Source organism: Patiria miniata, unplaced genomic scaffold (assembly GCF_015706575.1).
Source record: "Patiria miniata isolate m_02_andy unplaced genomic scaffold, ASM1570657v1 HiC_scaffold_16, whole genome shotgun sequence".
Classification (NCBI taxonomy): domain Eukaryota; kingdom Metazoa; phylum Echinodermata; class Asteroidea; order Valvatida; family Asterinidae; genus Patiria; species Patiria miniata.
Window position 1 is genome coordinate 1,662,206 of NW_024037054.1, and position 12,962 is coordinate 1,675,167.

General features: G+C 37.8%; 1 protein-coding gene across 8 annotated transcripts in view; it reads left to right on the plus strand.

Moving 5' to 3' along the window:
• The window catches only part of LOC119722631 (islet cell autoantigen 1-like), a 73,617-nt gene that overhangs the window by 18,798 nt on the left and 41,857 nt on the right, over positions 1-12,962 (plus strand). For 4 of the 8 annotated variants that reach the window (XM_038192838.1, XM_038192842.1, XM_038192839.1 and 1 more), the window contains 2 exons: positions 10,508-10,700; positions 12,070-12,142. In XM_038192838.1, the coding sequence (XP_038048766.1) occupies positions 10,508-10,700; positions 12,070-12,142 (266 nt within the window). Of the gene's footprint in view, positions 1-5,711; positions 5,937-10,507; positions 10,701-12,069; positions 12,143-12,962 lie in introns of those variants that run through there. The other 4 variants (XM_038192837.1, XM_038192840.1, XM_038192843.1 and 1 more) reach the window with 3 other exon arrangements.

Sequence of the window (12,962 nt, forward strand, 5' to 3'; positions counted from 1 at the left end):
TAAGACATCTGCACTAGAAAGCAGGAGGTCGTGGGTTCGAGTCCCACCCGAGTGATTTTTTCCAACTTTCACTTGGGAGGTAACACATTGAGTATACAGTGTTTATACGTCGGTGAAGGGCAAAACCTAATTTGATAGTTAAGTCATGTTGAACACAGTTAAGTCATGTTGAGCGCAGTTAAAGATGAGTTAATCTTTCAAAGATGCATCTCAGCATTTCGTGAAATCAGCCCCAGACCAACCAAGAGTGGATGGGCCATGATGATACCATCCCCTGATATTTGAACTAGGACCTTTATAGGGGAAAAAGAGGGGAGAGTATCTGATTGTATTTTTGTCATTTCAAGGGAATGCCATGTGTCAGGGTACATTATGGTCTGTTGTTATAGGCTGCTTAAGGCCAAAAAAATAATATTTCTGCTTCTGGTTACCCTACCTACCCTATTGTGACAGCCCCTACCCTAATTTATTTTTGGAAAAATGAGTGGAGAAACCCACAACCATGACTACGTTTTACCCTTTACTGCATGCAGACACATAATCAACACACACACAAAAAACTCAAAAAAACAAATTTTAAAATTACCTACCTACATTTTGTTGTACCTACCCTATTTTCAAATGCCATGTAATCGGAAGCAGAATTTTTTTTTGGGGGGGGGGGCCTAATTTATACACATAAAATCGAATAAGATACGTGCATGAATGTACAGTATGTATGTTTAATGTTGCGTTGGCTGGCCACGATTTCAAGAAATTATCATATGCAAAATATTAAAAATATCAGACCTGTTGCCAAAAGGGTATGATTAATTGTAGCAAAGTTAATTGATACTTGCTGGTGGACGATACCTTTCAGAAATATTTATCAAGATACTAAGAATTTCATGACTATGTAAAAGAATGTACAGTGTATTTTTGAGCTTTAATAATTTGAGTTTCACTCAACTTGCAGTAATTACCTCTAATAAGGTGTCTTTTTAAAGTTTTGTTTGATTTTGTATACAGAAACAAATTCACTACCAGTCACTTCATTTACAATGTACATGTAGATTGGAGTGCGTGCTCATGGGCACTTTGCTCCATCAACAGAAATTTTTTTTTTTGCTTTTAAACCAAATCTAAGTAGCTTAGCAATGCATTGCATTGCATGAGATCTAAAAAAGACATGCCTTTTGTAGGTCTCCCAGTGTGTACTGCAAATACATGTAGTACAGACATTGCATTGCATTGTGTTTACAAATTGCCATGAATTTCCACCCTTTCCAGTGTTTGTGAGTGAGATGCACCTTTACTTGAAATTTCATTCATTCAAAAATTAATTATCCAATTCTCTTCTAAATAGTATTCTAATATAGGGACTAATATTTAGAATACTAAATTTTAAAGAAACTACTGAGTCATTTAGTTCATTTGACATCCACTACATATGGTAAACAAGAAACGTTTGTCATGCTTCTCTCATTAATCTTATGGAATTAATAGGGCCAATGCTTTTCCGTTTCAGAAAAGTGCAAATTCCATTTTCAAAAATCCTACATTCCGTATCGGGCTGAAAAATTCTGTTTCACATTTATTCAATACATAAAAAGGCATTTAAACATATAAAAGAAAAACCTGCAGGCGTAGGCACATGACTGTGATGTCATTTTAATCGTAAAGATGCGGTGCTTATTCCATGGTATACGTGACAAAAAATGCCACAGAACTGGGTACTACTGGGTACTTTTGTGGGCGAGCTATTATTGTCAATAAGAATTAAAATAACAAGAGAACTACCATATCTGGTACGAAGCATGCACGGCAGCCTAATCCTGCGCAGAATTGTTTTTATATTGGTCATTTGCAAGACATGTTTTTTTCTTCTCCTTTTTTATGAACATCATTCCATTTGCAACAAGGTAAAAGAAAAACCTTTCTTGTGTGTTTCTATACTATAAACATGCTTGTAACATCAGGTGAAAAGAATCAGTTCTGTAACGATCACCTGAATCAGCCACTGATTTGGATGTCATAAAGCGTCGTGTTGAACCTATGCTTGATTTCTTTTGCAAAGTTAAGGGTCGGAGAGTTACATTGGTTGACGCCAACCGCCATTTTTAGGGTCATGGCTTAATACGTCCCTTGCAGACAAAGAATCGCTATCCTGCAAACAAGGAATCACTATCACTATTATCGATTATAGGGGAGTCGGGTTGACATAGCGGTACTTTCCTTGCCTTCTACCGCTATGGTTCGAATCCCACTTGGGCCAACATGTGGATTGGGTTAAAATCCCTACCTGATTCCGTTGGTTTTCCCCACAGTATTCTTCTGGGGTTTTCCTCCCACCCACAAATTGTATTTTCTTGTCATTGTCTCCTCTCTACAGGTAATAATGCTTGCGAGCTACAGTGCCCTTAGGGCACTTTTGAGGAATTCTTGGTTTCATTACCAGAAATATATAATAATCTCCACCTTTCTTTCCTATGATTTCACTCTGAACAAATAACATTTTCAAAATACATGTAGGCCTAAATACCCAAACCTCGCTTACTACTCACCCAAGTGAATTCCATACCAATTTCATCGTTATTTCAGTATTGTGGCAACATCATTTAATATTGTATGGTTTGAAACAATACCTCATCGGTGGTTCATTGTTCCCATCCTTTTAGCGGGTAAAAGCCCTTTACAAATTATATAATAGTTACTGCAAAACACTCCCATTGATCTTTATGCAAACTTTAACCGGCATGCTTTGCGTGCAATTTTAAGACTGGCGCAGCACGCAGTTGCAGCTGGCGTTGTAGCACTTGACTGGCGAGTTTCCAGTATTCAAATATTGTGGGGTGCTGTGGTCCATGTTACAGTGATCGACTTGTGTGCTGTGGTACACGGGTTTGAATCCTGAACGTGGGAACATGGTGCTTGTGCTCTTCAGCAAGGCATTTTACCATTATTGCCTTGTCCTTCAGATGGGACGTCAAACCGTAGGTCCTGTGTGTTGTGTAAAGAACCCAGTAATACTTATTGCTAAGAGAAGGGGTTTGCCCCGGTGTTTCTGGCAGTGGCTGCAATGTGCGCTGCAGCACCTTGTAAACCCTTATAAGGTGCTACATAATGGGTATCATATTTCTTGTAAATTTCATTTACCTGTCTTTCATAATAGACATAATCTCCAGCGCCTTGAGTACCTAATTGTTGGTAGATACGTGGGCAATGTAAGACTCCGTCATTATTAGGTGTTGGGCCTTGAGCCCAACACCTATTGTTATTGTTCTCCTCGGCAAATTCTCAGCAAATTTTTCTCCAGAACTGTTTGTCAAAATGAAAACATATATGCACTTCAATTGTCAATACATGATTGCACAACCCACTAAAGATGTGCTTTTTTTGCAATTACGTCATCAGGACGTCATCATGGGTCACGTGACGTCACTTAAAAAAATTAATCAATTTAATCTTTGAAATTCAATATAAAATCAACCGTGAGAGACCGGAACTTGAATTTTTCGGGAATCGACATGATAATATATGATCTTCATTTTATCTTGTGCGCGTCAAATCACGTGACCCTTCCTTCTGGTCGAAACCGGAAGTGCCTAATAATTTGAAAGTGGAAAAAGATGTGAACTTGCTTTCAGCGATGTTAGTCTGTGGGTGGGTTGACCTTTCAAAAAATATATTCGATGACGCCATGAAGTTTTCGAGCGCCCTCTAGCGGCAGGTTAAAAAACGTCAAAAACGCATTTTCACTTGATGTCTGTGGCGAAGTTTGCGGTAATCACTTCAAAATTAATGTACATGATGACCTTAATGCAGACAAGACCTGTGCGCGAAAAAAAATTGATTACGTCATCGGATCCGAAGTTACAATAAAAAAGACCTTTAAACCTTCAAAAATTGCTAAAAAATCAACTGTGATAGATATAATCAAGATTTGGCTATATATAGCACAGTTGAAATAGCTCTTGAACTTTCTGGTAATAACGTCACAATGATGTCACCAAGTATTATATATTTATTATATTACATTACAAGCAATCAAAGATTTCTAGATTTAATCTTTGAAAATCAATATAAAATCAACTGCTACAGATTTGATTTTGTTTTTTATTACAATCGATACAATATTGCAGGGTCTTCATTTTTGGTATTACATGTAAGTGCAAAATCACTTGACCCTTCCTTCCGGTCGAAACCGGAAGTGCCTCCATTATTTGAAATTGGCAGAAGATGCGAACTTGCTTTCAACGATGTGAGTGTCTAGCTGCCTATAGGCAGTACTGTAAAAAAAAAACACAGGTGACGTCATCAAATGTTAGAGAGCCCTCTGGCGGCATGTTGAAAAAGTCAAACATGGATTTAAACATGCATATTTTGAGTTGATGTGTGTGGCATGATGTGAACACTCCTCGTAGGCAACTCGGCAACTGTAGGCAACTCGGGTTGGGACGCATCATTTTGGGGAGCCTGCCCTAAGGGATTAAGATATTTATAAGCACTTATTCTATAATTGGTTTCTAAAAGGAGCGAAGGTCACTCTGCCTGAGAGATTTCAAGCATAATATTTGGTTGCTAAATTGAATTTGTCGGCCAACAAAAGTATTATCATAATGACGTACCTGAAATGTTAACTTGTTTTGTGAATATACCCGTGAATAAATGGCTGAGAACGATCTGTTACTGTTATGCTAGCATAATACCGCAATTCACCAGAAAGTATAGTTCCAGAAAGCAGTGTGGCTAACAGGTGGTATTTCATTTAACCACAAGTCATTATCTCGCTGGGACTGTGGAGCAGGGAGGGGAGTTCCCCAGGGGCTTTCAACAGTGTGAAACTAGCCACTTTCTTAAGAGGGCTGGTTTCCTCATGTAAAGTTTGCGGTAATCCATGGCCCAACACCATGTGGTTGTTCCTACAACCTCTAGTTATCATTATTATTATTCCGTCAAACGCAGTTTCGAATAAATGAATACTAAATTATTTGAATTATTCAAAAACGAACATACCTAGTATTGTTACCTTACAAATTGTTGTTGGAATTTTTTTTTAACTGTGACCATATGGTTATCTCTTGCAAGCATTAAAAAAACTACATGTACATGTATTTGTATTTATATGTACATGAATACATGCATAGTATGCATTTGTATAATTCTTTTTTTATTTTGCAATGCAAATTTTTTAAACATCTGGTGGTGATAAACAATCCATTTACTTAATTGCTTACACTAGCAATGGTTGAATTGTTTTACAGTTAATGGCTACCTAAATTGCAGAATTGTACATCAAACACAAGTTGTAGTGATCTCAATGGTTTACACCATATGTACATGTGCATATACCTTTACAGCTGTTGGGTTCATCATGATGTAAACGAGATACACTATATATACATGTAGCTGTACTCTAATAGATGAACAGTACTAGTACGTGTACATGTATGCATGTATTTTCTATGTTCTCAATTTTGATGTTGTCGTGGTAAAAGTTTCTACTGTTGACTACATGCATCATACATGTACATACATAGTTCTTGCAAGTCTTTGAAGTCTTCATGGAGTTGGAACAGAACAATTCACATCGTTTTCCCACTGCACAGTTACATGTACAGTTGTCATTGTGTGCTACTTTTGGGGTCTCAGTAGTTGGACAGTTGTGTTGGTTCATTCATCCAGTGTCACTTGGTTGAGTAGTTTATAGTAAGCTGTTTTAACAGTTAGCCCTGTTGCACAGGCAAGGATGTACCACTTTACCATGAGCTGAACTGGTAGTTGACAAATTACAGTCAGTGTGTATGGCCATTTTGTGTGGAACATGTAAAGTGCAACATTTCAGGGGAGCCGTTGGAAAGTAGTACACTAATAAGTACGCAAATGCACAGGCACCATTTGCAAATGGACAGTGCCAAATGGAACCATGTTCAGTACCATCAGCTATCCCATGAAAGGTGAGTATTTACATGAGACGTGTTGACTTTACGTGTTGTTTTATGTAAATTTGCTGTAGTTTGGAATGAAGAGTCAATTGTCACATGTGGGCAGTGTAATGTACACACATGTATGTGTCACATGTGCAGAGTTATACCGGTATGTGTGCGCATTTTACAATAATGTGACAAATAACATGGTAGGACATTTACATTTATGTGAACTGGATGGTCTTTGGAAGAAAACAAAGAAGACCATCATTAATTACGTTTGCAACATTGTACTTGTCAATGGAAAACACAAAATTTGTAATGGGAATACACATTTATTTTGAATACATTGTATGTAATAAAGCAAAAACTTTGTCGAAATAGGAACGAAATTTTTAGACACATGAAGCTGAAAACCTGTAACATTAAATGTACGTTTACACGTACAATGTATATGAAAACACTACATGTTTAATTTCTTATGGCATTTACTCAAATGTTATCACTGATTTAAATCAATTAATTTCTGCATGAAAAAGAAATTTTCTTTAAAACTTTTTAAAATTATTTCTTCATTTAATGAATTGTATTTTTATATTCTAAGGCTTCATCCTAGTAATTGGTATAAGATACTGATATAGATGTAAGCCCCATATAACAACAGCATTGACTTATCTTTCCTTTTTGAACCTTTTACCAAAAAGAAGTCGTGATTTAAATCAACTAATATTTCCCAACAATTTTACATGTTCCCAATTTAGAGAAAATTAATTCCTACCAGGTCAACGTACTCAACTGGATAATATACTACAACAAAAAGTTGATGTTTCAATGATTTGCATTACATGGTTCTAATCTCTCATTATTGGAGTTTTTGGGATGCCTTCACGTACATGTATGATACTCTTGGGTCTTCAAGAAGCACTTCTTTGCTGTTGTTATCAAAGAAGAAAATGCTACATGGGCAATTCTGTGAAAATGTCATCCTGAGGGTCATAAATTGTTTTTTATAATAAATGGTCATGTTGGCTACCATTTTGAAGCTGATAAGGTACAGAATACAAAAAATTCACTCAATTTTACATCAGATGCAAAATTGACATGAAAATGGGTGGAAAAAAGCACTTATTGGTTAAAAAGCAAAATTTAATAAATTGCAATTTTAGGTATATTTTGCCAGTTGATTAAGTATATTTTGACAAATTTTCTGGAATTTTGTAATTTTTAAGCAAAAAGCCGCATTTTATTGCCTAGAATTACAAAATTGAATTTGTTTTGCATTTTACCCAAAATCCTGCCGCTTTTAAATTTTACCAAAACTATGTGTCAGTCTGTTTTACCGAAATATTTAAAAAATATTTTTTTAGTCTTTTATATTATTAGAAAAACTCTCTTTTTTGGATTCTCTGTAGTCATCAAGCTATGAACAAAATTGACAAAGAAAATTCATGTACCATTTTGTTATTATTGAAATAAACCATGGTAACAGACTTACGCCGGCCCTGTGGTAACAGACTGACGGTAACAGACTGACACATGTACAAGTCTATGGCTCTAGATGCAAGGCATTGTGGGTAAAGTGCATAGTTAAATCAGTGGCCCAGGTGAAGGTATTCTGACCACTACTTCAGCCATGTGCTTTGGCCTATTTTCTTGAAATTTGGCAAGAATGTTGGTTGGTAGGTACTTAATAAGTTGAACTCATTTGGTTGTGCTACTGCCACCACAAGAGGGCACTTTACTTTTTTATGTTTTTAAAATTTTTGGTCAAAAAACAGTATTTTGGGCATAATTTGTACATTTTGCATTCAAATTCTTTCAAATTTGGTACAAATATTGTTTGAGTCAATATAGAAACATTCAAACAACCTTCCCCATCCTACGGCAACACTAGAGGGCGCTGTGTCAACTTTTTGGGTAAAATTATCATTTTTCTTTATTTTGGCCCGAAATTTGAATTTTTTTAAAACAGGAAAAGAACATGACAAAGAGGTCATACATGTAGGTTTACTGTACATGTTGCACATGAACTCAGAGCATGTCAGTCTGTTACCACCGATGTCAGTCTGTTACCGAGCATATTTTTGATCACGCCATTTGATTTACGAAAACCACCACCATTTATAAACAGCAAGGACTTAGCTTTATAATATATTTAGTGTACCATTACTTTTTATTTGCCAACTTCACAGAGTTTTTCCACTGAACACTCAGTTTGGAAAAGGCAGGATGCACAAGTGTCAGTCTGTTACCATGGCAACACATAAGTTTACCGGACCCCGACAAAGAATAAATTTGGAAAGAAAAACTGCAGGTTAAAGGGGCACTTGCAATGAACAAAAATTTACTTGAGTTTGGGTCCTTACTTACTACAACAACCTTACAGAAGGGATACATTGTGAAAACCCCTCCCAAGATGTCAGTCTGTTACCCATGGAATTGCCCACATGTTTCTTTTCTTGCATTTGTTCAAGATTTAAATATGTGTAAATCAACAACAGTTACATGTAAGTGATGTAATGTACAGTGTGATCCCTCCAAATGCATTGCAAGTAAAGGCAAACTCTTCAGATGTCTTTTCTACAGTACTTTGGAAGGATTTCTTCCTGTGTACCACATGTAAATCAGCACAAACAGATTATACACGTATTATCCAAATTCTAAAGGTAGCGTCCAATTTTCATCATTTGTAATTTGTGCATTATGTTCGTTTAAAGCAACAAAAGTGCTCAAATCTAAAGAAGGTTACTGAACAACTAACCTCATGAAGAACTTTCAGCTCAATGAATGCTGTATATTCTGAGAAAACAATATTCTAGGGTCTCGAGTTCAATCAAAGGTTGCTGAGTCATGTTTTGAAGTGGGCCTGAATTCAGCGTCAGGGACACATTCTCACTGAGCCGATTGCAGCCAGGCGATGTCCCGCACTGAACCGACAAATTATAGCAACCGCGCGTGCTTCGCCGAATACAAAAAAAAATAAACCTACTGAAATATGCGTTGGTGAAGGGCAAAACCTAATTTGATTTACATCACCCCGATGCAAAATTCCCTCTTATGAAATCTGATGTTGAAGTCACTATTATTCAAAGCCTTTTTTATCATTTTTTTGTCTCATAAAAGTTTAAAAGATTGAAGTAACAGCAAACAAAAGTAGTTTCCAATGTATTGTTGATACATGAAAAAACTGCATACTGAAGTCCTCAGAAGTCCTTGTAAGGGCCACTGTAGAATGCTCAGGTCTGATGGCAGGACACATAATCTTCATGATTGAAGTGCCTGCCAAAGCAACTACTTATTGGCAATCTCTGTGGAGGTATGAGTTCTGTAGAAGAGCAGAAAAAATTACGCTGAGTTCTGTAGAAGAGCAGAAAAAATTAAGCTCATAATACTCACTGAAAGTTTCCTTGAAGTCGAGGTTGCTTCTTGGAAGACATATGCACAAGGTCGCCGCTTTGTCTAATGCCGGCAAGTTTAGCCACGATGGCCTTGGCGAAAGGTTACAAAGACACCAAATCCAAAAAGCGCAGATATGCGTGCTGCTTGAAAGGCCAGAGCTGCCAGCACGTCTACATGTACCTCTGAACATACCTATGTGGCCTACATGTGAGAGAGGCTTCCATGCATGAATCAGTCATCTCTGGACTCATGGGTGGGTGCGTTGGATTAGCTCACATAGGGAAACTCAGGTTATCCCAATGCTGTTCAATTAGCTCTGATGTCATTCTCGGGGCTCACCCGGGTCAGGCACCATATACCCTGCTTGTGGAATGGAGTGATTGGTGAAAATATGCCACACGCATGTGTTCTTCATTCCAAGAAAAGGAAAAGGTGGCCAGACAGAGGAACAGACTAAGTGGACCTAAACATCAACTTTATTTGAAGTCTAAACATAATTAGTTATTGATCTCTGCAAGGTTAGAGGCTGTAATTCTGGCCCTATGTTATTACTTTGTGTGATTAACGGGAAAGCAGTAGGTCTCAAAGTAAGACTCGGTCCGAAATGGGCTTTTTGTCAATGACTATGGCTGCAGCTACAGACATCATGTGATGGTCCACATTTGAACATTCAATTAGCACGGCTCTCATGCCTAACCCATCTGCATTTACCCAAGTTGACTTGGGTGAGCTAATCAAACGAGCTACTGAAACCGTTCAGCAGAAGTCTGAAGCCAGAAGGCATATGTGTACATGCACATTGGAAAATTACTCGGAGCCAGACTCGACCATGATGACTCGGACTCGAGCTTGGTGAATCGTGACTCGAGTCACGTATTTTCATCAAAAGAAAAAACATAACGTTACGTATTTATGAGACGAATGTAGCATTCTTTTTTACTCCATAGACAGAACAAGGCACCGCAGAAAATCGGATCCGGGGGCCGCGCACGCATGCCTAGCACGTCAAGCACCAGGACCTGGTGTCATGCCAAAAAGTGTCCGGTACCAAAGAGTGTCTGCTTACGAAGCACACCGGATGCACGCTGTAGTGTGTGAACATGTACATGTTTCCTCTGCTATGCTTGGCAAATTGTTTTTGTCATGATAGCTGAAAACACTTTCATCGTCATCCTCATTTTTTAGTTACTTTTCTTTATTAGCTTGGATTCGGGTGGCTATTCATCCTCTGCCTATGATCGCCATGTGCAGCAGCAGCAGCAATCTGGGAAATCTGTGGCCAACAGGGTGCAAAAACAGTACTGGGTGACGAAACAGGCCGTCATCAAGAAACTAGGCCGAAAAGAAGATGAGTTTGTGGTGGCAGGTGACTCGGAGCTTGATGCTAAACTAGAGGTGAGTTTATGTATGGGTCTTTCCATGGGCAATACTTTGTGACATTCTGCCAATTAAGTATAAGGGGTTGCTGATAAGAGACACCAAAATAATATAAATAATGTTTGTTTCGACTCTTCATTGTTTAAGGAAGTCTGTGAGCATTGGGATGCTTTTCAGCATGACATTTTAAAGTAAAACAGGTTGACAATGTAACATGGATGCCACACCATTTTTACCATAATATTGGTGAGTATTTAAAAGTTTTATGTACTCCTTTCCCCGAATGAATTGCTGAGAACATAGCTGAAATCCGCTTGTTGATTTATGTCGCACTTTTTGAATTTTTGGGAAATTAACAGATTTTATTATGGGATAGCATTATGACTTCACAGTAAGTTCTTTCCTTGTAGGGTATAAAAATGGATCGATTTGCAATTAACAAAAATAGCAAGGGTGCTTAAAATACAAGAAAAGGCAATATACCATTTCTTCTATTTTCTGCATGTAAAGTTTGGAAACTTTAAGCTGGCCCCTAAACTGTTTTAAAAATATCCAAATGCTCTGAAACTTTCTTAGCCCCTCCACACCAGCTGACGGCTGTAGCCGCACTCTGGTATGCCGTGGTACATGTATATGGTCTGAAGGCAGCTGCTATTGTGCAGTGCTGCTACTGCCACTACTGCACAAAGGCTACTGTGCAGTGATGCTTGTTCAAACAACTTGAACAGTTACAATCAAAATTAACAATATTAATTAGTTACACTGAGTGACCCCATAATCTTAATTTTCAAATTGTGTTATAATCTTACAAAAAGTGTACAAAAAAATTAGGTTTATAACTGTGGCAATGCAGACTAAGTCATGACCCAAGTTTGGAAGGCCACGCATGACTTCAAACATGTCAAGCAAGCTGTTCTTTAGAGATGGAGACACCAATGGGACTCGTGGCGCAGACCAGACTGTTTTACAAAAATAATGTAGCTGAAATGTGAAGCACATGATGCATAGAATAGCAAAGTATTTCAGGAGAGGGGAGCAAAGTTTTAGCAAGAGAAACTCAGGGGCAATCATTTTAATGAACAGGAAAAACACATATATGTTGCTGACAGGGCAGTTAAGCAATCTAACTCCACATCTTTAGAACTAGAAAAGAAAATTCACTGCATTGCTTGGGAGTGGAACAGTGCCAGCTTTTGTTCTGCGTCTAACCCTGCTGTATGTATCACGCCTCTGAAGTCATGTTCTGTGCAGTTTTATGTGCACCGTATGTGATCATATGGCTATTTCTTTTTCAGAATTACATGTATTTTATGTGAGCATGAATTTATAAATTTATTGTACATAAATTTATTGTACAATAATTGTTTTGATGATCATTGCTTTACAGGTGTTCCATTCAATTCAGAAAACCTGCATGGACCTATTAAGAATAATAGAAAAATTTCAAGATAACTTATGCGGTGAGTGATCTTTGCTTATCAAGCTATCATTTTTTACAGAAGTATGATTGATGGCAATAACCCTTGAATGTCCTCAAATTTGGCGTACTTCAATTTCCCACTGACACCATTAGCTGAGTAAAAGTTTCATCCAAGACTGCACAGAAAGCGCAAATATCCATCACTATCTTAAGATTCATGACCTGTTTAACACTTACCGTAATTTCCTGCGGATAAGACGCGTCTTATTTGACTTTCTATACCACAAAAACATCGCTGCGCCTTATCTACAGGTGCGCCTTATCTGGTGTCGCTTGAGTTCAAAGTGACGGTCTTTGTGTGAAGAATTCTTTCAATGCCGCAATCAATAATGCGGTCAACCAAGGCTCAACTCTCCAGACATTGTGACCGTATTTTCATTCCAACAATGCCGCGATGTGTTGATCCCCCATGATCGTGCTTTCATTCCAACAATGCCGCAATGCGTTGATCCCCCTTAGTGATCGTGCTTTCGTTCCAACAATGCCGTCATACAAACTTTTTTCTTTGTGGCCGTTTTTTTCATTCCGAAAATGCTGTTGCATTTATTTGTTGCACTTTCGTTTGTTTCATTAAACGTTCAAATCGTTCATTTATTAATTGCCTCTTTTTAGACGTTTGTTTTAAAAAGTATTATGGGAATTTGTATTATCTAACACCGCGTTCCCACTTGAATTGGAAAAAGGTGGATCAAGATCCGGCATTTTGGTGTGATCGTTATCTTACCGCAACGAAACCGCAAGTCGCGTTCCCACTTATGCTTGATCCACCTTTTCGTACGGAAATGTTGGGTCCGAAAGGT